General features: G+C 42.3%; 1 protein-coding gene across 6 annotated transcripts in view; it reads right to left on the bottom strand.

Annotated features, from left to right (window-relative positions):
* Nucleotides 1-9,244, bottom strand: part of raver2 (ribonucleoprotein, PTB-binding 2) — a 75,244-nt gene extending 66,000 nt beyond the window's left edge. For all 6 annotated transcript variants that reach the window (XM_078218413.1, XM_078218412.1, XM_078218415.1 and 3 more), the window contains exons 1-2: nt 9,010-9,244; nt 746-812 (exon numbers count right to left, since the gene is read on the bottom strand). In XM_078218413.1, the coding sequence (XP_078074539.1) occupies nt 746-812; nt 9,010-9,204 (262 nt within the window). In that variant the 5' untranslated portion in view covers nt 9,205-9,244. The remainder of the gene's footprint in view (nt 1-745; nt 813-9,009) is intronic.
* Between the last annotated feature and the right edge of the window lie 16,024 nt (nt 9,245-25,268).

Below are 25,268 nucleotides of genomic sequence, written 5' to 3'. Positions count from 1 at the left end.
CAGTTGTTTGCAGCTGGCCGGCACTGAAATCATCATAGAAACCCTACAGCGCAGAAACAGGCCATCCGGCCCATCAAGTCTGCACCGACCACAATCCCACCCAGGCCCTACTCCCATATCCCTACACATTTACCCGCTAATCCCTCTAACCTACGCATCTCAATTTTAGCAAAGCCAATCAACCTAACCCGCACATCTTTGGACTGTGGGAGGAAACCGGAGCACCCGGAGGAAACCCACACAGACACAAGGAGAATGTGCAAACTCCACACAGACAGTGACCCAAGCCGGGAATCGAACCCAGGTCCCTGGAGCTGTGAAGCAGCAGTGCTAACCACTGTGCTACCGTGCCGCCCCTGAGCTATAGAAATAGCCAATTTAAAATCCTACATGCTGACACCAACATCAGAATCCAATTCAAAAGCTCCATGCCAATTGTCAAACCAAGTCATATCATTTTTTGGCAGAAAAGCCAGAATATTTTAACTAATTTCAACAAACATTGCAGTTTCAGTATCCTCTTATCACCTGCTGAAATAGTTACTACTGAGTGCTAGCAATGAAAAGATTCTTGGACTGCTGCTGTGACAATGGCTGCGTTAAAGGCCTGGAAAAGAATGCAAGTATCTTAACCAGAGAACAAAAAAATGTAAGAAATTATCCCCCTCCAAAAACACTCATTCTTGGTGAATGGTAGTCAGGGTCAAGATCCGTTCCTCAAACATTTGAAATAATCCCAACTTACCAGTTCCTTTGTTCTTATCCACATAGCAGTACTTCAATTCATAATCTTTGAACAATTCATGTACTTCCTAGATCATAAAATAAAATAAACATTAGCCATTTAATTAAGCACAATCAAATACTTAAAGTAACGATTAAAATACATTGAGGAGAAGGAAATGTTCAGAAGTCAGATAAATAAGTTGGTGGGGATGGTTTGAGGTTCAGATTTGGAATGCATTGGAGGAGCTGTAGTCTTAAAAATACATCCGAAATAGATTAAAGGTAAAGTCACCACAGTCCCACAGGACAGAGTGGCTAGTCAGAAGTTTTTTCCCAGGGTGGAAGAGTCAATTACTGGGTGGCATAGCTTTAAGGTGCCAGGGGCAAGGTTTAATGGAGATGTATGAGGCACGGTTTTCTTTTTTTTTTATAAACACAGAGTGATGGGTGCCTGGAAATCGCTGCCGGGGGAGGTAGTAGAACCAGATACAAAAGTGACTTTTGAAGGGGCGTCTTGACAAATACATGAATATAGATAGTGTGACATGACCCCAAGATCCCGGTTGAGGGTAAGCGTTCCCCAAGGTGGCCTACACGACAATGCAGAATCGCTGAGCAAAAACTGATAGCCAAGTTCCGCACACGGCCTCAACCGGGATCTTGGGGTCATGTCACACTATCTGTAACCCCCGCGACTTGCCTGGGCTTGCAAAATCTCACTGACTGTCCTGGCTGGAGACAATACACATCTCTTTAACCTGTGCTTAACCCTCTCTCCACTCGCACTGTCTGTACCTTTAAGACTTGATTACCTGTAAAGACTCGCATTCCAACCATTATCTTGTAAATTGAGTTTGTATTTATATATGCCCTGTTTGTGAACAGAACTCTCACTCACCTGATGAAGCGGCAGTGCTCCGAAAGCTTGTGTCTTGTGCTACCAAATAAACCTGTTGGATTTTAACCTGGTGTGGTGAGACTTCTTACTGTACTTCCCTTTAACCCCATGGGCTTTCATTTTGCTAATAAGCCTATTTTGTACGTTATCAAACATCTTTTGAAAGTCCATATGCACTACACTACTTTCATCTGCAAATTCATGTTGCATGTTGTTTCGTAACTACCTTTTTCCAGTAAATATTCTTAATTCATTTCAAACTCATTGATATCAATGGAAATCGGGGGGAGCTCTGCACTGGCTGGAATTTTAAAAAGGCTGTAATTGTTGAAAGCCATTCGACTCAACCCTAGGACATGATCACAGGACTGCTCAAGGGTAGTGTCCAGGGCACTATCACATAAGGTCAGAATTAGGGGATGTTCGCTGATGATTGCAGTGTTCAGCCCCATCTACAATTCCTCAGATACTAAAGCAGTTCATACCAGCATGTAGCAAGACCTGCACAACATTCCAACTTGGGCTGGTAAGTTGTGGGTAATGACCATCTCCAACATGAACAAAATTTAACCACCTCCCTTTGACATTAAATTCATTGAAGCCCTAATTATCAACATCCTGGTGATTACCATTGACCAGAACCTGAACTGGACCAGCCACATAAATATGGTGATGCCACACCTGGAGTACTGTGTACAGTTTTGGTCTCCTTAGTTGAGAAAGGAAATACTGGCACTGGAGGGGGTACAGAGGAGATTCACTAGGTTGATTCCCGAGTTGAGAGGGTTGGCTTATGAGGAGAGACTGAGTGGACTGGAGCTATACTCATTGGAATTCAGAAGAATGAGGGGAGATCTTATAGAAACATAAGCTTACGATGGGAACAGATAAAATAAAAGCAAGGTAAAATCAAGGAAGTTGTTTCCACTGGCAGGTGAAACTAGAACTAGGGGGCATGGCCTCAAAGGGAGAGCAGAGTTAGGACTGAGTTGAGGAGGGACTTCTTCACACAAAGTTGTGAATCTGTGGAATTTCCTGCCCAGTGAAGCATTTGAAGCTACCTCATTGAATGTTTTTAAGGCAAGGATAAATTTTTGAACAGTAAAGGAATTAAGGATTATGGTGAGCGGGCGGGCAAGTGGAGCTGGGTCCACGAAAAGATCAGCTATAATCTTATTGAATGGCAGAGCAGGCTCAAGGGGCCAGATGGCCTACTCCTGCTCCTAGTACTTGTGTTCTTATGAATGCAGTTTCAATATTCAAAACGTTGGACATTATCCAGAACAAAACAGCCAATTTGATTAGCACATCATGCCGATGATTCATGCCCTTCCACTAATGGCACAGAAACGCAGAAATCTGTAACACCTACAAGATGCAACAGCATATTCCAGACCTGTGGGAGTTACCACCTAAAAGGTTGCTCTTGGTAAAACCACCACCTGCAAGCTTCCCTCCACATAACATCCTGACTTTTACGTCACTAGGTCAAAACCCTGGAACTTCCTCCCTGACAACATGCCGATACCACAGAGTGCAGTGGTTCAACGGCAGTTGGGCACAAATACTGGCCTTGTTAGCGATGCTCACATCCCATGAACAAACTTTTAAAAAAAATTCCCAAAGCACTTTTATAAATAATTAAGTTATTTTACATGTAGTTACAGTTGCAATGTACAAAACATGGTTGCAAATTTGACAAACAGCAACGAGATAATGATTAGATCATTTGTTTCAGGTGCTGGTTAAGAGATGGATGTTAGTCAAGTTACCAGGGAGGACCCCATTGGTCTTTGACTAGTCTTGTTTTGAAATTTTACATCCAAGTACAGACAAGGTTCCAGTTTAACATGTCATCCAAAAGACAGCCAGTCTAGATTTTGTGCTCAAGTAGCACTTGAACCCACAACCATCTGACTCAGACAAGAGTGCTACCAACTTGAACTGCAGCTGACATTTGTTTTCAAGGTTTAAATCAAATATATTTAATTATGTGAAATCAATTATGTTCAGTCTTATCAGAGAAGCTTCTGGAATGTGCTTTTAGCAATCAGTTGGTTTTATGAGCCAATTCCTACTTTCAAAAAAGTATTTTCTAGTCAGGGACTGTTAGAATGATTATATCCACAATTATAGGGCTCAATTTTGAAACAAATTCCTCTGAAATTTTGGACTTTGTTCTGTCCATTTATCAATCTCTGAATCCATGTTAATACATTACTCCAAGACCCATAAGCCCTTATTGTGCATATCAACCCCATCAAATATTTTCTGGAAACTGAATATACTTCATCCACTGATTTTCTTTTATCTACTCTACTAACTGCAACAGAAAATGTAACCAACCTGTCAAACAAGATTTTCATTTGCTAAATCCATATGGACTCCATCCAAATCATATGATTTGCTAGGTATTCTATAATTTTCCTCTAATACATTCTTGTATTTTCTACTACTGATGGCAGATCAGGTCTATAACTCCCAGCTAGTTGCTACCTTCATAACCATCAGGGACTGTTCGAGAACCTTGAGCATTTTGGTAAATTAAAACTAATGTATTCACTAGCTCTGTAGCTACCAATTTTAAAACACCAGGGCACTTTTTTTTAGTAATACTGGACTAAATAAAGTATTTTAAATCCCTCATTCCAGACCCTTGGTTCCCCACTTTTTCTGGAATATTTCTGGTCTTCCATGATCTTCCGCAATCAGTAAGGATAGGCAACAACACCACCTCCACGATCATCCTCAACACAGGTGCCCCACAAGACTGTGTCCTCAGCCCCCTACTATACTCCTTATACATTTAACTGTGTGGCCAAATTCCTCTCCAACTCGATTTGGGTCGGATCTCAAACAATAACAAGACGGAGTACAGAAACGAGATAGAGAATCTGGTGAACTGGTGCGACAACAATATCTCCCTCAATGTACACAAAACAAAGGAAATAGTCATCGACTTCAGGAAGCGCAGTGGAAAACATGCCCCTGTCTACATCAATGGTCGAGAGCTTCAAGTCTTTGGGTGCCCAGATCACCAACCTCTCCTGGTCCCCCCATGCCAATACTATAGTTAAGAAAGCCCACCAACGCCTCTACTTTCTCGGAATACTAAGGAAATTTGGCATGTCCACTACGACTCTCAACAACCTTTACAGATGCACCATAGAAAGCATTCTTTTTGGTTGTATCACAGCTTGATATGGCTCCTGCTCTGTCCAAGACCGCAAAAAACTACAAAGGGTCGTGAATGAAGCCCAGTCCATCATGCAAACCAGTCTCCCATACATGGATTCTGTCTGCACTTCCTGCTGCCTAGGAAAAGCAGCCAGCATAATCAAGGACTTCACACACCCCAGGCATTCTTTCTTCCACCTTCTTCCCTCAGGAAAAAGATACAAAAGTCTGAGGTCACATATCAATGCCCTGTTGTCATCAGACTTTTGAATGGACCTACCTCACATTAAGTTGATCTTTCTCTACACCTTAGCCATGACTGTAACACTACATTCTGCACTCCTTTCCTTCTCTATGAAGGGTGTGCCTTGTCTGTATAGCATGCAAGAAAGAATACTTTTCACTGAATATTAATACGTGACAATAAATCAAATCAAAGAACAGATTCGTATTTGTTTATCACTGCCACTTCCTTAGTTCTCATGTGTGTATTTTCAGTATCTCTTCCCAATTACTGTTTTTCTGCCTCTTCCTAGCTTACTCTCATATACTCAATTTCTTGCTCGTGCTTTGCTTGATTCTAAAATCAAAATAGGAGCACACTCTTGTAGAGTACTTCGCCTCCAACTTCAACCGTCACATTGCCCCACCACCCACAATGAAAGAGATCAGTGCTTTATCATTTAAGGTTAGTTTGAGTAGCATCCATGGCTAATACTTTAAAACTTCCCTTGTCCCACTCAAGCTTCTTCATACCATCCTTTTTTCCTATATCCTGACTTCAGATTGAAAATCTCACAATATGTTCCTTTTTTATTTTATTAATTAAACTTGATTCATAGTTTTTAGCCTATATCTTCTGAATAGTCAATTTAGAGATTGAGAGAAATCAGGAAAGTGCAATAGTATTCAGTACCAATTTGAGTGCAAAGCTCATCATTGTTCACCCTGAAACCCACTATTCCAGAGTACTGTGTAAGTAAGGTCACGTTTCAGTTCACTGGGTGAGAAATGCCTACAACAGCAAACTTTGCGTGGAGCAAAAAGAAAGGGCATTCAAGTGAACATGAATTGGGGAAAAAAGGACTTGCATTTATATAGTGCCTTTCATGACCACTGGACTTCCTAAAGAGTTCTACATAAATACTTTAGAAATGTGGTTACTATTGTAATGTAGGCAATTAAGCACACACTATGCACACAGCAAACTCCCATAAACAATGTGATAATGCCGAACAGAGATGCTGCTACTCAGACAAATACAAGAATGCAAAATTTGAAATGATCACAACAATGTTCACATTCTATATTAATAATTTGAAAGAGGGAACTAAATGGATAATCTCCAAACTTGCTGATGATACAAAGTTGGATGGGTGAGCTGTGAGGAGGATGCAGAGATGCTCCAGCATGATTTGGACAGGCTGAATGGGCATATGCAGTATAATATGGATATATGTGCAGTTATCCATTTTGGTAGCAATAATAGGAAGACATTACTTGAACGGGTGTAAATTGAGATATGGGTACTCAGCAAGACCTTGGTGCCCTCATGCACCAGTTGCTGAAAGTGAGTGCATAGGTACAGTAGGCAGAAAACAAAGTGATATGCTGGCCTTGATAGCGAGAAGATTTGAGTATTGGAATAAGGATGTTTTACTGCAATTGTATAGGACATTGGTGAGGCCACACTTGGAGAAGTGTGCGCAGTTTTGGTGTCCTTATCATCTGAGGAAGGATGTCCTTGCTATAGAGGGAGCGCAGTGACCAGGCTGATTCCTGGGATGGCAGGTCTGTGATATGAGGAGAGACTAAGTTGGTTAGGATTATATTCATTGGAGTTTAGAAGAGCAAGGGGGGGGGATCTCAACAGAATTAGACAGGGTAGATTCAGAAAGAATGTTCCCGATGGTGGGGGAGCCCAGAACTAGGAGTTGTAGTTTGAGGATAAAGGGTCAACCTTTTAGGACTGAGGCAAGGATAAATTTCTTCACCCGGAGTGGTGAATCTATGGAATTCACTACCACAAAAAGCAGTTGAGGCTAAAACGGTGTGATTTCAAGAACAAATTAGATATAGTTCTTGGGCTAAAGGGATCAAAGGATATGGGGAGAAGGCAGGATCAGGATATTGAATATGATCAGAATGGCAGAGTGGACTCGAGGGGTCGAATGGCTGACACTCGCTTCTATTTTCTACGTTTCTATATAACAAGAAAAAAAGTGCTGATTGATTGACAAGTCAACTCTGATTGGCTGAGGTATTGCCATGGAGAAAACAAGTGACCATAGGTTCCCCAAGGTCTCGAGACAATTCAAAGAAGGTGCAAGGCTTGAGCATATTCCTTTTGATTGCAGGGAACAGGTCCTTGTATTTGAATGCATATTGCTTCGGCCAAGCGTAAATAAGCCACATTACATTTTTGACTAATAAGTTTAATATGATAAACACCAAGTAATCATCTTATGATATCGATTGACATAAACATTAACCAGGATAACTCCTCTGTTGTTCGCCATAGTGCTCTGGGTTATTTTACATCCAAGTAGGCAGATGGTGCCTTGTTTTAATGTTCCATCTGAAAGGCAGCACTTCCTCAGTACTACACTACGTGGCAACCTTGATTTTATTTGTGCTCAAGCCCTGTACAGCTCACCTATTCCTGGGTTCCAAAGCACCAGCAATCAAATTCCCTCCAGCTTCAAAAACCCACCCCCCATCCTTAAATTTGAAATGAACCTGCTGTTTCGGCCATTAATCGGCTGTTCTGAGGAACATTAAAGAATGATTGCACCCACACAGTGCAGGCTTCTGACCCACATTGCAGCCTGACAGTCAAGTTTAAAAGCCTGCAGGGAAAATCCTGCCCTTAGAAACTATTTCCATTGGTTGAGGAATCTATCAACTCTTCTCTATCTTCTAAATTCCAGGGAATACAATTATAATTTGTAGAATCATGTCTTGTATTTTAACCCTTAGAGACCAGATATTATTCTGATAAATTGATGCTGCACTCTCTCCAAGGCCAGTATATGCTTCTTGAGGTGTGGTGACCAGAGGTGTATTTCAGGTGTGATCTAGCCAGCATGATTCAATCCCCTTGTTTGTTTTATATCCCTCTAGCTATAAAAGCCAACTTTCATTTCCCCTTTATTTTCTCTAAGTGTCTATGGCATTTTAATGATCTGAGTACCTGGACTCCCCTAACATACACTGTTCCTAGCTTTTCACTATTTAGAAGGTGCCCTGCTGTGTCCTAAATTGGTGACATGGTAATTACATAACAAAAATCTTGGTTGTAATATAACCAGGTACAATGCCACCACAAAGCACTGCTCATTATGGAATTTGTTGTTTGATTACGCTTGTGCAGCCAGTAATATTACGATGTTGAAGACTGGCTTTGAAAAACCAACAGCTGTAGGATACAAAAAGAATTGTACAGGATTGTCCAATATCCGATACGTGCTTTAAAAATCCCGTACAGATCATTTCTGAAGGAAAATAAAAAAACTGAGCACACACTCACTTTCTACAAGTAGTTTAAAAGGATCAAAAACGCACGGGGGGGGGGGGGAAGAGAGAGAAGAGGGTGGAAATGTCACGTTAACCAGAACGAAACCAGGAATATCTCGCGGAAATACAACCACGCAGATGAAAATATGATTTTACGCAGCACTGCTTTGTAAATTCAGTCCTCTCTGCATCGAGTTTACTCGATTTTTAAAGAAAAATCATACACAGCTTGGCAGCCGACATTAGGAGGCTCCACGTTACAAACACGCACTTGCAAGTTTTAAATCACACCTGACTGCAGATTTAAACTTTCCACTTCCAACACAGGGCAGGGGAAAAAAATGCGCATTCCGCTCAACTCGCGTTGGAAACTAAACTTAAGATCCGCTGGGATTTCACTTTAGCTCGGATTAAAAGTTGAAGAGGGAGAGATTTAACCTGTAGATAAGGCAGTGTGTGTGTGAGAGAGAGACCTGAGCAATGGCAGAAGCTGCTGAAGTTGCCCCCGAGTGAAGAAGTTGCTGTGAGCAGGTAAGCTGAGCGCGGAATATTAATACAAACACTGGTTAAGAGCGGGGAGCCGACATTTTAAAGCGTTGTTGTAGTAGTAGCCGCCTTCCACCCCCACCCCCCCAGTGCAGGCTCTGACTGGGCCCAGGGACTCCTTCCACCCCCACTTCCCTCCCCAGTACCTGGTTGCTGCTGTCCGTCCGCAGGTTCTTCACCAGGATTTTCCGCCTGTTGCTCAGCTCCCTGCTGGTCCGCTCCAGCCGCCGCTCGATCTCATCGGGCTCCAGAGTCGGCAGCTCCCGCTCTTCCCCCATCCCCTGGGCCTGCTGCGGGAACACGGAGCCCATCGCCGCCTGCGGATACGGGAGCGCCGCCATTTTGGAGTAACAGCCGTTACAACTCACAGCGGCCACGAGCCCGAGGCCGGATAAAGGAGGGGGGGAGACACCGCCCCCTCAGGGCGAGGCCGGTACTGCAACGCCGGAGACAGCGCCTCCTCAGGGCCAGTCGGGTACTGCAACGCCCCAGACACCGCCCCCTCAGGGCGAGGCCAGTACTGCAACGCAGGAGACACCGCCCCCTCTGGGCTAGTGCGGTACTGCAACGCCGGAGACACCGCCCCCTCGGGTACTGCAACGCCCCAGACACCGCCCCCTCAGGGCGAAGCCAGTACTGCAACGCGGGAAACACCGCCCCCCACCCCCAGGGCGAGGCCAATACAGGAACGCGGGAGACACCGCCCTCTCTGAGCTAGTGCGGTACTGCAACGCCGGAGACACCGCCCCCTCAGAGCCAGTCGGGTACTGCAACACCGGAGACACGGCCTCCTCATGGTGAGGCTGGTACTGCAACGCCAGAAACACCGCCCCCATCAGGGCGACGCCGGTACTGCAGGTAAAACAAAAAATGCTGCAAATTCTCAGCAGGTTTGACAGCATCTGCGGGAAGAGCCAGCCACCATTTTGAGCCTAAAGAGAGAGAAAATCGGATAAAAGCAAATTACTGCGGATGCTGGAATCTGAAACCATAAAAGAAGATGCTGGAAAATCTCAGCAGGTCTGGCAGCATCTGTAAGGAGAGAAAAGAGCCGACGTTTCAACTCCAGATGACCCTTTGTCAAAGCTCGAAGGCAGAGAAAGTGAGAGATATTTATATTGCAGGGGGAGGGAATGAAAGATGAGTCATAGCCACAGAAACCAGGGGAAAAGACTGCTAATCGCTGTCCACAGAGAGAATAAAGGGTGTGAATGGCCAAACGGCAGAGAGGCTAAAATGAGCTGTGGGAGATGAAGATGTTTGGTGGGGGAGTGGAATGGATGGGACACAGGTAAAATTTAGAAAAGGGGAAGCAAAAAGGGAGAAAAAAATAATTAAAATAGAATGAAAACAAAGGGGTCGAGGTGGGGTAGAACTAATCATCTGAAGTTGTTGAATTCGATGTTGAGACCGGAAGGCTGTGAAGTGTCTAGCCGGAAGTTGAGATGCTGTTCCTCCAGTTTGCATTGAGCTTCACTGGAACGTTGCAGCAGGCCAAGGACAGACATGTGGGCATGGGAGCAGGATCGGGTGTTCAAATGGCAAGCAACCGGAAAGTCAGGGTCCTGATTGCGCACAGGCCAAAGGTGCTTAGCAAAGCAATCATCTACACTTGGTCTCTCCGATATAGAGGAGACCACATTGGGAGCAGCGAATGCAATACACCAAATTGAAAGAGAAGTGAAACACTGCTTAACCTGGAATGAATGTTTTCGATCTTGAATGGTAAGCATGGAAGAGGTAAAGGGACAGGTGTTACACCTTCTGCGATTGCATGGGAAGGTGCCATGAGTGATGGGAGAGGTGTTGGATATAGTGGAGGAGTGGACTAGGTTATCCCAGAGGGAGCGGTCTCTGCGGAATGCTGACAGAGGGAGTGAAGGGAAGATGTATTTGGTGGTGGCATCACATTGGAGTTGGCGAAAATGGTGGAGGATTATGCTTTGCATGTGGAGGCTGGTGAGGTGAAATGTGAGAACAAGGGGGACCCTATCCTTGTTCTGGGGGGGAGGGGAGGGGGTGAGGGTCGTAGCGTGGGAGATGGACTGCACACTGTTGAGCGCCCTGTTGACAACTGTAGATGGGAATCCACGGTTGAGGAAAAAGGAGCACATATTAGAAGCACCACTTTGGAAAGTGGCATAATCGGAGCAAATGCGACAGAGGCGAAGGAGCTGAGAGAAAGGGATGGAGTCAAAGAAAATCGGACAAGATTTATCCTGAGGGTGGGAATTGGTTTTTTTTTATTAGTCACAAGCAGGCTTACATTAACACTGCAATGAAGTTACTGTGAAAATCCACACTCCAGCGCCTGTTCAGGTACACTGAGGGAGAATTTAACATGGCCAATGCACCTAACCAGCACGTCTTTCGGACTTGGGAGGAAACCGGAGCAACCGGAGGAAACCCATGCAGACACTGTGAGACTCCACACAGTGACACAAGCCGGGAATCGAACCCAGGTCCCTGGTGCTGTGCGGCAAAGTGCTAACCACTGTGCCACCGTGCTTCCCCTAGTATAATTGATAGGGATGGCATAGAAACAAGACAAAGGGAATGTAAATGGTGATGATAAATACTGAGAATGGTGCTAATCATGTCCATTAAGAGATCGGAACATGTGAATAGCCAAACAAAGGTAGAGATTGTAGAGGACAACTTGAGGAATGTGGCAGTGGGCCCTAGAGTGGTGAGCGGGGGAAATAAGATGGGAAACAAGTGGAATAATAAAAATAAGAATATAAAGTAATAAAAAATGGATGAATAAGATGAAAAAAGAAATAAAATAAATGGAAATGGAGAGAAGGTGGGGGAGACAATACATGCTCTGAAGTTGTTGACCTCAATGTTCAGTCCAGAAGGCTGTAAATTGCGCAATTGGAAGACAAGGTGCTGTTCCTTCAATTTGCGTTGGGCTTCACTTGAACGTTGCAAAAAGCCAAGGACAGACACGTGGGCAAGAGGGCAGGGTGGTGTGTTGAAATGGCAAGTGAAACGAAGGTCTGGATCCTGCTTGCAGATGGACCGAAGGTGTGGTGAAGTGGCATGACAAAACCAGTTCTTTGGAAACTGATTTGGATTGCTCAGGCTGAGAGCAAAGATTAGAAGGATTATTATATATGGCCATGTACTGAGCAACTCCACACACTATAATGAGAAAGAGCCCAATGGAGCTGCTACTGGGATGCACAATATGCACTAAAATGTCAGACCACAGCCTTGGTCAAGAGGTTCGAGATCACAATGCTGAGAAAGAGGTTGTTGCAAAGTTTTATGCAGAGTACAGAAGGGGAGCTAGACAGTTCATCGTGATGCCAGGTGACAAAGAACTGATGAGACCGGAGAATCTGAGTACGATGGGTACACTGTTTTATCCAAAGCTGTATAGTTTAATCGCCAAGAAGAGAAACAGTGTGTCTGTGCAGTTGCCAGAAGGTATAATAGAAATTCTTCATGTGTTAAAAATGTGGAACTTCAAGTTTCTAGATGTCCAGATCACAAACAACCTGTCTCTCCATGTTGACGCTGTAGTTAAGAAAGCCCACCAACGCCTCTACTTTTCAGGGGGCTAAGGAAATTCGGTATGTCCACTATGACTCTCATCAATTTTTACAGATGCACCAAAGAAAGCATCCTTTCAGGATGTATCACAGCTTAGTATGGCCCCTGCCCTGACCAAGGCTGCAAGAAACAAAGGGTTGAGAATATAGTCCAGTCCATGACGCAAACCAATCTCCCATCCATTGACTCTGTCTACACTTCCCGCTGCCTCGGAAAAGCAGCCAGCAAAATCAAGCATCCCGGGCATACTCTTTTCCACCTTCTTCCTTCAGGAAAAAGATACAAAAGTCTGAGGCCGGAATTTTCCTGGCCTGCCTGCCATGTGAATCAGAGCGGGCGAGGGGTGGAGCATGGGAAGGTCCATTGACCTCGTGCGGGATTTTACGATTTTGGGACGAGCGAGGCTGTAAAATCCTGCCGTGTGGTCACATTCCAACCAATTCAAAAACAGCTTCTTTCCTGCTGCCATTGGACTTTTGAATGGATCTATCTTATATTAAGTTGATCTTTCTCTATACCCTAGCTCTGACTGTAATACTGTATTCTGCACCCTCTCCTTCCCTTCTCCCCTATGCACTCTATGAATGGGATGTTTTGTCTGATTAGCACACAAGAAACAATACTTTTCACTGTATCACAATACATGTGTCAATAATGAATCAAATCAAGTGAAAAAGTATCATGGTGTCAAAGGCACAGCAGCCGATGAACCAGACGTAGAGTATAAAAGTTGGGGTCTGATGTTGCAGATGTATAGAACGTTGGTTCGGCCGCATCTGGAATACTGCGTCCAGTTCTGGTCGCCACACTACCAGAAGGACGTGGAGGCTTTGGAGAGAGTACAGAGGAGGTTTACCAGGATGTTACCTGGTATGGAGGGGCTTAGTTATGAGGAGAGATTGGGTAAACTGGGGTTGTTCTCACTGGAAAGACGGAGGATGAGGGGAGACTTAATAGAGGTGTATAAAATTATGAAAGGCATAGATAGGGTGAACGGTGGGAAGCTTTTCCCCAGGTCGGTGGTGACGTTCACGAGGGGTCATAGGTTCAAGGTGAAGGGGGGGAGGTTTAACACAGATATCAGACGGACATATTTTACACAGAGGGTGGTGGGGGCCTGGAATGCGCTGCCAGGCAAGGTGGTGGAGGCGGACACACTGGGAACGTTTAAGACTTATCTAGACAGCCATATGAACGGAGTGGGAATGGAGGGATACAAAAGAATGGTCTAGTTTGGACCAGGGAGCGGCGCGGGCTTAGAGGGCCGAAGGGCCTGTTCCTGTGCTGTTTTGTTCTTTGTTTGTAGGGGTTGAGATGAAGCTGAGATCCTGCAATCCAGAAATCCAATCCAGTGATGCAATGGCAGGCAGACTGCTTATGATCCAGAAGGAATACCATTGATTGCAGAGGGGTGGACGACACTTCTTAACCCTGGTGAGATGACCAAAGTTCCTGAGACATAAAGTAGACCATGGTGCAAGAGGAGACAACAAAGTGATACGGAAATCAGTTTGAGGCAATGATTTGTGATTTAAAATGACGTGATTTTAAATTGAGAAACAACAAATCTTGACACAAAGTATGTGCCTAGATTTAACATTTAATGTTTTTTTAAAAATGTGAATGTTGCTGGCTGTGTCAGCATTTATTGCCCATCTTTAGTTGCACTTGAGAAGGTAGTAGCAGTGAGCTGCCTTCTTGAACGGCTGAGTCCCTGAAGTGTAGGTATATCCACAGTGCTGTTAGGAAGTATTAAAGGGATTCAAAATACCCTGGAACTAAAACACTAGTAAAGACTATTAAAACAGAGTGGATTTACTTAGGATAAGAATCACAGACTGCCTTATACATATATTCTACAGAGGTACTGTTTGCATAGAAACACATATAACCACAGTTAGAGAATTCAAACATGTATTTCTGAATTGTGTTATTGAAAAAGCATACATCTTGGCTAATGGCACAGAGTTCTAAGGCATCATGGGAAGTAGTCAAGTAAAATGAACCACATTCTTCATAACAGTACACTCACAGAAGCATAGCTCTTATCGGCATGAGCTCCAGACAGTCCTCATGAATAGAATATTTCATCAGCCAAGGACGAAGCTAGTGATCCCAAACAGTTTAATGAATAGACAAAGTATTAAGCCAGATAAGATGGTCTGGAGCAACCAACAGGTGGCCATGGGAAAGATAGTCAGAAATCACTCATAATCCCATGCTATCAAAGAATAAATGTAATTGGTTGAGATATATGACATTTACTAATAATGATTGACCTGTACTAATGATGATTGGTTTATTTCTGACTGGAATGAGCCAGTGGGCGTGTAAAATGACTTTTGGAAATTGTATAATTATACTGCCAATGTGATGTAACTTCAGAGAAGTGTTGGAATGCCCAGCAATTTTCTCCCAGCTTATGTTGGTCAATAAAGAACGTCTTTCACCAGGATATTGTCGTCACAAATCTTTGTATTAGTTAAAATTCAGCTCAATACTTAGTCTCTGAAGAAACCCCAACAGGAAGAGAGTTCCAGGATTTCGACCCACTGACATTGAAGAAACTGCAATATGTTTCCAAGTCAGCATGGTGAATGACTTGAAGGGAAACTTTCAGGCGGTGGTGTTCTCAGGTATCTGCTGCTCTTGTTCTTCTCGATGATAGCAGTCGTGAGTTTTGAAGGTGCTGCCTCGGAGCATTGATGAGTGCCTGCAGTGCATGGTATACATGGCTGCCACAGTCAGCAGTGGAGGGAGTGAATGTTTGTGGAAGAGGTATTAATGGGCGGCTTTGGGCAGCACAGTTGCCTCAATGCCAGGGATCCAGATTTAATTCCAGCCTTGGGTGACTGTGTAGAGTTTGCATATTCTCCCTATGTCTATTTGTGTTTCCTCTGGGTGCTTTGGTTACCTCCCACAGTTCAAAGATGTATAGAGTAGGTTGATTAGCCATGCAAAGTTGCCCCTTAATGTCAGGGGAATTAGCAGGGTAAATATGTGGGGTTACAGGATAGGGTATGGATGGGATTATGGTCAGCAGAGGCTCATTGGCCAAATGGCCTCCTTCTCCACGATAGGGATTCTATTCTTACATTGTATTTCAATCAAGCAGGCTGCTTTATCCTGTATGGTGTTGAGTTTCTTGAGTGTTGTTGGAGCTGCACTCATCCAAGCAAGTGGAGAGTATTCCAGCACACTCTTGACTTGTGCCTTGCAGATAGTGGACAAGCTTTGGGGAATCAGGAGGTGAGTTACTTACTGCAGAATTTCTAGCTTTTGACATGCTCCAGTAGCCATGATATTTATATAGCTGGTTCAGTTCAATTTCTAGTCAATGGTTACCCTCAGGAAGTTGATAGTGGGGACAGGATAGAATGCCACTGAATGTCAGATGTTAGATTCTCTCTTGTTGGCGATGGTCATTGCCTGCCATCCATGTGGCACAAATGTTACTTGCCACTTGTCAGACCAAGTTTGGAAATTGTCTAGATCTTGCTGCATTTGGGTATGGGCTGCTTTAGTATCTCTAGATTTGCGGATGGTGCTGAACATTGTGCAGTCATCAGTGAACATTTCCACTTCTGACCTTCTGATGAAAGGAAGGTAATTGATGAAGCAGTTGGACACTACCCTGAGGAACCCCTGCAGCAACGTCCTGGAACTGAGATGATTGACCTCCAACCAACACAATCATGTGCTGTGATTTTATTCAAAATGAAAAGGTTTACTCCAAATGCTGATCTTGTGATTTTGAAGTTTCTGTTTGTGATGTTTGCAAGAGCACGAGAAAGCAGGTGGAGTGGATCATTGAGGTGCATGGAATTCTGTACCAACGATTATCACAAGGGAGGCCACAGTTAAATCGTGAAAGGAAGTCAAAAATTTAGTTTACACAAGTTGAGGAAACAGAGAAATCGCAGTTCCAGAAAGTGAAATACTGAACAAAAGACAAACTATATTGGACCGTGATGGTGAACTTACTTGACATTCATAATTTAAGAAATTAATTTACTCATTGTTTGGAAAACTTATTGCAGGGATGGAGTCTTGAACTACATGCACCAAGCAGAAAAATGTGTGTCAATATTAGACACCATACAGTGTTCAGGTCATCTGCCTTGGGTGGGGTAGTACATGTTAAGGGAGTTGGTCAGCAGGACAATTATGTTGTTCTTGCTGTTAAATCTGTGAATTTGAGTGTTGAGATTTGATGGTAACATCGGAGAAGGATAGAGGAATAGGAAAGGGACAAAGATATGACTAATTTTAAACTGAGATATTCAGGTCTGAGAGTCAATGTCGGTCAAGGGTAATGGCAAGTGTGACTCGGTCAAGGATAAGGACCAGGCAATGAAGCTTTGGATGAGCTGAAGTTTATTGTTATGTATGTTGAAGCATGCCCCTTTAAGAGAACGGGTCAGGTAACCGGGACTCAAGCCCCACCTTGGTTGAAGCTTGCCTGGGCAGTCTGATGCTGACTGTGCTAGGAGATAGATGTATAATAAACTGTTCCGTTAATTTATTCCCAATGATCTTGTGGTCCTTATTAGTCTTCAATATCAAACCTCAAACATAATATTGATTCAATTTATTATTGTCAAATGTATTGGTATACAGTGAAAAGTATTGTTTATTGCGCACTATACAGACTAAGTATAACGTTCATAGAGTACATAAGAGAGAAGGAAAGGAGAGGGTGCAGAATATAGTGTAAAAGCATAGAATGAGGGTAAAGGATAGAATTAGAGGGTATGCTGGGGACAGCTCACAAGAAGTCGCCTCGCTCCAGCACCCTCTTGAAATGAATATTTTGGGAGGATGGGATGTCAGCTAATATTGAATTTTAATACTGGCATAAGGTCAGATGTTCAGATACAATATCAAGCTTGCAAATGGCCTGGTTCATGCTAGAGTACGTGGCTGAAGAGGAATATGAGGTCATTGATGAGGGTATGGAATTTACAGCACAAGCTGAAGACTATACCCAAAATAAATGGATTATTTCCTTTGCTTGGAATCGTTGAGGTGACCGATTCAAAACTAGCACTGAACTGTTGGCTCTATTCTCTCTCCACATATGCTGTCAGACCTGCTGAGTTTTCCAGCATCCACAATATTTGCCTTTTTTAAAACTGAAAAACATAGAACAGATTTCTCCCTATTCTCTGCCTCAATTGTTTTCTCATTGAAGTAGTCATTCCTTAAGTGATCCAAGACAGTGAAGCTAGTTTATCTGTTCCTCTACCTGAGTGAAAGTTGGTCAGAATCCAACTGAACTTTATTCCATCTGACAAAACAAGCTATTTTTTGATTGCTCTGACTTTTCCCCCATGCAAAAATGCTCTTTGAAAGGGGCCAAAGCCCTCAAGGGAAAAAACCCTATCAATGTTGCATGCTCCTGCGACAAGATTGTCAGTCCTTGAAAAAATTGCTATGAAACTGCAGTAGCCAAAAGAAAGTTGGATGATTTTATTACAGAGCATGTTTGTGGCGAAGGCTTTAGAAGTGTACTTGTCTCTTTCAGACATACAGTCTGATGATTATGATACAATGAAAATTGTTGTTCTCAATGTTTATGAGCTAGTGCCGGAGGCCTTCAGGCAGAAGTTTGGACATCTACAGAAGAAACAGAGTTAGGCTTTTGCGAAAGTTGCTAGAGAAAAGGAAATGGTATTTGATAAGTGGTCTACGAAGGTTGAACAAGATGATGCCAATAGAAGAGTTCAAAAATAGTGTACATTTGGGAAAAAAGTTCCACCTGAAAGACCATAAAGTCCCTAAGATAACACAGGCTGCAAGAAGGCTGATAAATATGCATTGTCTCTCAAGCATGCTAGTAGCAGGCCATAATTTGTGAACTCACACAAACTGGACAGATAGGAGATCAGATCAAAGGAGGAGAATGGCCTGGGGAGAAGAAACAGATTCTCCTTCAAAAATTAATAGAGGTAATCCGAAGTTTACATTTAATTCAAGGGTACCAGCCTGTCATCTTTGTCCTTAAAAATGGGCATGTAAAGGCTGAATGCTGGAAATTAAAAAAAACAAATTTGTGAGGGTGCAGAAGGTGCCTTCAGAAAGCACTTTCCCAGTGGATAAAAATGCCGGTTAATCTGTAGGGTCACCTATATTCACCAATAGAGGGGGACAGAGTGCTGGAATTATGCAAGTTTTTCTTTAAAAATGAGGTGTCCCTATATCGGTCCAGTAAGGCAATTAATATTCTTAGATATACAGGGTCAGCTCAATTGCTGATTCTGGCAGGTGACAGGAATTTCCTCCTAAAATTCACTAAATAAAAATGTGTTGTTACAGGCTATTGATGGGACCTGTTTACCCATTCCATTCTGCAGAGTTAATTTAAGCTATGTTTTAATTTTCACTCTTGTAATTGTGTGGATTGAGTCTAATTTGCCTATTCATGGTATAGATTTTTTTAAATTAGGAACTTACCTGACCAGAGATAATGTATTGCAGTCTTCAGTGCTTCTGCAACAACCCTTTGAGGCTTTGGAAATAGAAGTTGTGCCAGAAAAGTCCAATAGCATACAAAAAAAAATCATGACTTTCTGTAACCCTGCTGTGAAAACTATTGTTTCAACTAAAAATGTGTCCAAAGAGTCGGAAACTGAAACGGCTAATGTTAAAGGGATATCGTAATATCATACTGACAACGAGGTAAAGCCATCTGAATTATACATGCAGGCAAAGCATGAGATAAAACAGATAGCACAGTACTCAAAGTTAATGATGAAGCAAAGGAAATAACTACTTTGAAACAGAATAACTCAGCCGCATCCAATACTGACCATAGAGCTGCAAGATAGGACACTTGTTCATAGAATCCAACAGTGCAGAAGGAGGCCATTCGGCCTATCAAGTCTGCACCTACCACAATCCCACCCGGCCCCATCCCCATAACCCCATGCATTTACCCTAGCTAGTACCCCTGACTTACCTTGGGGTAATTTAGCATGGCCAATCCATCTAACCCGCACATCTTTGGCCCACGCAGACATAGGGAGAATGTGCAAACTCCACACAGACATTCCCAAGCTGGGAATTGAACCCAGGTCCTTGGCGCTGTGAGGCAACAGTGCTAACCACTTGTTCTTGAACACAAATTAATTTTTTTTAAAAAAGCGATTGCCTTTGCTAGAAAAGAACAAGACAAAGCTTGAACTGAGTGGGAAGACAAGAAGCACAAAATAATTAAAAATAATTTGTGAATTGACTAGAAAGAACTCTCAACGTTTTTTATTTGATCATTCACATAACCTTAATGAAATTCGCAATGTAGCTGAAGAGGAATTTAGTCGACAGAGGAGCAAACTACTTGCACCAAAGGAGGCAGTGTTGAACCACATTCTGGAACAGAAAATTACAGTGCTAAATCATGGAAAGAGACTTGAGGACAAAATGATCCTGAATTTAAACTCCTCTCTCTTACACAGATGGGTTGACTGACATTAAAGGTTTTGTGATTAGAAATCATAGATTCTGGAAAAAACAAAGTAGAAAAACATGACTCTTGCCTAGTGACAGTGGTCAAGTAACAGTCAGAGAGACAAAGAGAAAAAAGTAGTGTTGTGAGAGAGGACAGTAATTGTAAGCTCACTGATAAGTAAAACTAGGATATTGGGACAGTAGTTGACTGAACAGACAGTTATAGAACAGTGTAGCTGGGGTGCTCCTGGAAGTCGAGTTTAGAGAACAAATTCAGTTGCTCTGCAGTTGAGCAAACAGTGAGTCTAGAATGCAGTTTTTGGGCAGATGGGTCATAGAGGAACTTCAATGAAGAGAGGTGTGAGGTCATAGAGGTCTACAGCACAGAAAAGGCCAATTGGACCATCATGTCTGCGCCAGTTGAAATCTAATCCCATTTCCCAGCACTTGATCCATAGCCTTGTATGCCTTGACATCGCAAGTGTGCATCAAAATACTCAAATGTTATGAAGGTCTCTGCCTCCACTATCCATTCAGGCAGTGAGTTCCAGACTCCCAACTGCCTTTGGGTAAAAATGTTTTTCCTCACATCCCCTCTAAACCTCCTGCCCCTTACCTTAAAACTACACCCCTGGTATTTGATCTCTCTACCAAGGGGAAAGGTTTCTACCTATCTATATGCCCCTCATAATTTTATATATCTCAGTCATGTCTCCCCTGTCCCCAACCTATCTATTCTCTCTTTATAGCTAAAACTCTCCAGCCTAGGCAAAATCCTGGTAAATCGCCTCTGCACCCTTCCCAGTGATATCACATCCCTCCTATAATGTGGATTCCAGAACTGCACGCAACAATTTAGCTGTGGCCTAACCAATATTTTATACAATTCCAAAATAAAATTCCTGCTTTTAAACCTTACGCCTTGGCTAATAAAGACAAATATACCATCTGCCTTCTTGACCACTTCATCCACCTGTCCTGCTACCTTAAGGGACTGGTGTACATACACACCAAGGTCTCTCTCTCATCCTTGGTGCTTCCCAGGGTCCTGTTTCTTGGCATGTATCCCCTTGTCTTTTTCCTGCCCAAGTGCATCACCTCACACTGATCCGGATTGAATTCCATTTGCCACTGATCAGCCCATTTGAACTATCCTCATCACTATTTGCCACCCCACCAATTCAGAATCATCCATTACTTATTGATCAACTTTCCTACATTCAAGTCTAAATCATTTATATGAACTACAAACTGCAAGGGCCCCAACACTGGTCCCTGCAGGATCCCACTAGGCACAGGCTTCTAATCAGAAAAACACCCCTTGACCATCACCCTCTGCTTCCTGCCACTCAGCCAATTCTGGATCCAGTTTGTCACACAGATTCAGTCTCCCATTTGGGACCTGATCAAAAGCCTTGCTGAAGTCCAAGTAGACCAAGTCAAATGCATTGCCCTCATCTACAAACCTGGTCACCCCTTTAAAAAATTCACTCAAATTTTTCAGACATGACCTCCAGTCAACAAAACCGTGCTGACTGTTCTTGATTAATATCTGCCTCTCCAAATGCAGAAGAATTTTGTTTTTCAGAATTTCTCCTGAGTTTCCCTACCACTAAAGTTGGGCTAACTGGCTTGTAGTTTCCTGGTTTATTGCTTCCTCTAGAGATAACAAAGTCTAGAGATAACAAAGACATGGCTCGAGGGGCTAGATGGCCTACTCCTGCTCCTATTTCTTATGTTCTTATGGATGAGGATAATACTAGGAATGCTTGCAAGAGTAGGCCTCTGTCTTTTGTTGGGTCTTGGGTCTCAGATTTGGAAATTTTATTAGGGCTCATGGTTTAAGATTCACATTGACGTCTGTATCTATTTTCATTCTGCTTCTGCAAGATTGAGATGTCCAGAGTTCACAGGAATAACCTACATCACATGGAAAAACACAGAAATGAATGAAGAAATACAGCACTAGCAACTAAAATATAAATATTTTGATTTTTTTCCCTCACACAGGATATACCATCAAAATTGTGACCCAATGGCATGGTTTGAATGGCGATTTTTTGTTGGTCATAAACCTGTTGTGGACTAGACCCCACAGTCTGGAATTGCCTATTTAAGCACCTCCACTTCCTGCTATTTAAAAGCATCCCCAAAACCTACAATTCTAACCAAACCCTGGCTCAGTAATCCAGAGGTCAAATCCCACCATAGTAGTTTGAAAATTTAAAGTAACCGATTTAAAATAAACCCAAAATAAAATGCTGGTTTATCAGTAAAAGTCACTGTTAAACTTATATAATTTCAACTGATACACAAATATCATTTAGAGAAGGAAATCTGCCATTTTTATCCGGCACAGCTTATACGTGACTCCAATCCTACACCAAAATGGTTGATTCTCAGTTGTATTCTGAAGTGGCGCATCAAGCCACTTAGTTGTACTAAATCACTTATAGCAGTTCCATGAACAGCCAACCATCACTTCCTCAGGGCAAAAAAGGGATGGTCAATAAATGCCAACTGTGCCAATGATGTGCTTAATTCTCAATCTTTTTTTTTAAAGAAAGCATTGAACAATTGTAAGAAATTCTCGACACTCTTAGGTGCTGTATAAATACAAGTTGGCAGTGTTGTGGAGAACTGCTAAATGAAACGAGTTTCCAGTTTTCTGTAATATTCTCCACTGTTAAAAACAATGAATTGGCATTTGAGCCTGCGCATCTCCTAATGTTCAGGTATACTGGCAGGTCTACCTACTTGACTCCAAAGCCTTAAAGGTCAGGTATCCAAAGGAAAAAAAAGGAACAAAGAAAAATACACTAATATTACAAAAAAAAACCAGCTGAACAAAAAGTGAGTACCATACTTTGGGCTGTGGGACAGAGAGGGATGGTACAATGCAGGAATAACTGGAACACTGGATGCTTTTCCTGTGTTGCTCAATGGTTGTGATCAATGTAGTACGTTTGCTCAAGTCCTTGGTGAGATCAGTTAATTTAGCTCAGACTAGAAATGGAATTTGAAAATCCTCCTGATTTGTACAATTCAATTCGTCAATGGGCAGTGCATTTAGTAGGTGAACTGTCAGCTGAGTCCTCTTTTTCTATCTTTAACAGAGACCATGCATATCAAAAACAAACTCCAAATACAATTTATCATTTGTTTTTAATCAAAAGATACTTATTTCCAGTTTTTAAGATACAAGTGTAAAATTACATCAAGGATATTATAATAACTAAGCAGGATACTGTCTAGTTTTAAGAAGAAACAAAATTAATCTGATATTTATCTATAAACATCTGTAAACAACATTAAATTATGTTCACTAAAGCCCAATGCAATAAGAATCCATTTCTGGTCCCAAAGATATGCAAAACAATACGAACATCAACAAATGCACAATGTCCATATTACCTATATATCCCATTGTGTTTTTAGTGATTATTTCCCCAGTCTTTTTTCCTCTTGTGAAGATGCTATAACGAGGAGAAGTTCTACTTGTTCACCCAACCACTGTTCCTTTGCGTGAGGCTATATATTGGCCACCTGCAGAAGGCAGCGCAGCTAACCTTGATCCTCCAGTCATTCAAGGGCCATTGGATAATGGACAGTGATCTGAAAAAGGAGCGTTGGCTGATTTCTGGTCTCCTTAATCCCAAAGGAGGTTGCCAATTGTGGCAATCTCACCATCATTACAGATAAGCCAACACAGCAAATGAGATATCAAACCTTGGACTTTCTTAGTCATTCCTGTGCAGTATCACACGAGGCAATACGTTTCTCTCCTAAACCATCAGTACAGCAGTGTGCAAAATTGTTAATTCTATTATCTGCACAAGGAATTGAATAATCTATCACAGAATTTGTTAGACTATGAGATATTGAGAATGTAATCTTCCAATCACTATATAGAAATTGTAGAAAATAAACACTTAAAACTCCTGGGACATCAGAAATGGACTTAATTGCACAAGACCATAGTGATATAAAGAATATTTACAAGTGTTTTCGATATATACAGAATTTTAAAGATGAGCCTGAATTATGATATTTATTTCAATTTATTATTCGTTACACATCTGTAAAAATATAAAGCCATCCTTTCAAGGTTCAATATTCAAACTTCTTATATGGTTTAATATATTAAACAAAAGTAATTTATCTTGGTTAAAATCGCATCTGTAACATTTGGTTGACATTTTGTTCTTTTCTCAATTTTCTCCCCATCGTTCCTGAAGATGCCAACTCTTGTTGGTATGCAGTGTATGGACATGACAGTTCTCTGAACCCTCACTCATGCCTAGACAGTGACCATCACTCAGCTGTTCAGGCTACAAGAACATCAAGGTTGGACAAATCCTAAGCTCACTTGGCATCCCTGCTTTAGCATCAGGCAGCACTATTTACCGGGATGTCTGGCAGATTTTCCATGCCTATTCAACATATCATAGCACCCAAGAGGTGCACTGGCTAATTCAACATTTTGGCTTTTCAAATGGTTGGAAGGATTCTGTGAAAGTTGATTTGTGCTTATTATTTCAAGTGACATTGGTTTTATTGAATACTTCCAAGAAAAGTATTACGAGCTGATGGCCATTTGAATTTCTAAACACAAATATAAAGATAACAGGTGGGATTTGCTGTTTGTGCCCACTGCTGAGATCGACCGGTCCTGCTGCAAGTCAATGAATTTTTGGCTGGGCTGCAAGATCTCCCATCACAATGGGGTTGGAAAATCCAGGCTACTGTTAGTATGAGGGTGAGGAGAGTGATCAACTTAGAAAATGTTAATATCGGTGAACTATGTTTTGAAGAAACTTGGTTAGGTTGGTCTTTTTTGGAAAAGAACATTTTCAAAAGCTTTCAAGATTCAGGAATTGTGCTTTTGGATTGAAAAATTGCAAATGTTACTCATGTCATCATTTAAGAAGGGAATGAGAGAGAAATCAGGTAACAACAGCCCTATCAGTTTAATCATGGGGAAGGTACTGGAATCTGTCATCAGAAATCAAATGACTGAACAGTTAGTTGATCAGAGTCAGGTGGGTTTGTGAAGTGTAGCTCATGTTTGACAAATTTAGTTGGATCATTTGAAGTCAGTAGCATGCTAAATTGTGAAGTGTCTACGGATGCTGTCTTTATGGACTTCCAGGTAGCATTTGATCATGTGGCCACACACAAGGCTATCAGTATCAGAGTGCATGAAATTGGAGGCAATCTTGTCATATGACTCATTAGGTATAACATTTTTGTTTTCCGAATGGCAATATATGATAATCATTATTCCCTAGGGGTATCAATTTTGGCTTGTGTGTGTGTAAGCCATTGATGTTGAATTGCATACAAGTTTGCAGATGACACTAAGGGGCACTGTAAACTGTGGATTGGAGCAGCA

The sequence above is a fragment of the Mustelus asterias genome, chromosome 8, assembly GCF_964213995.1.
Source record: "Mustelus asterias chromosome 8, sMusAst1.hap1.1, whole genome shotgun sequence".
Taxonomy (NCBI): Eukaryota; Metazoa; Chordata; class Chondrichthyes; order Carcharhiniformes; family Triakidae; genus Mustelus; species Mustelus asterias.
The sequence above is the reverse complement of the archived record's forward strand: the minus strand, read 5'-3'. Positions and strand labels throughout refer to the sequence as shown.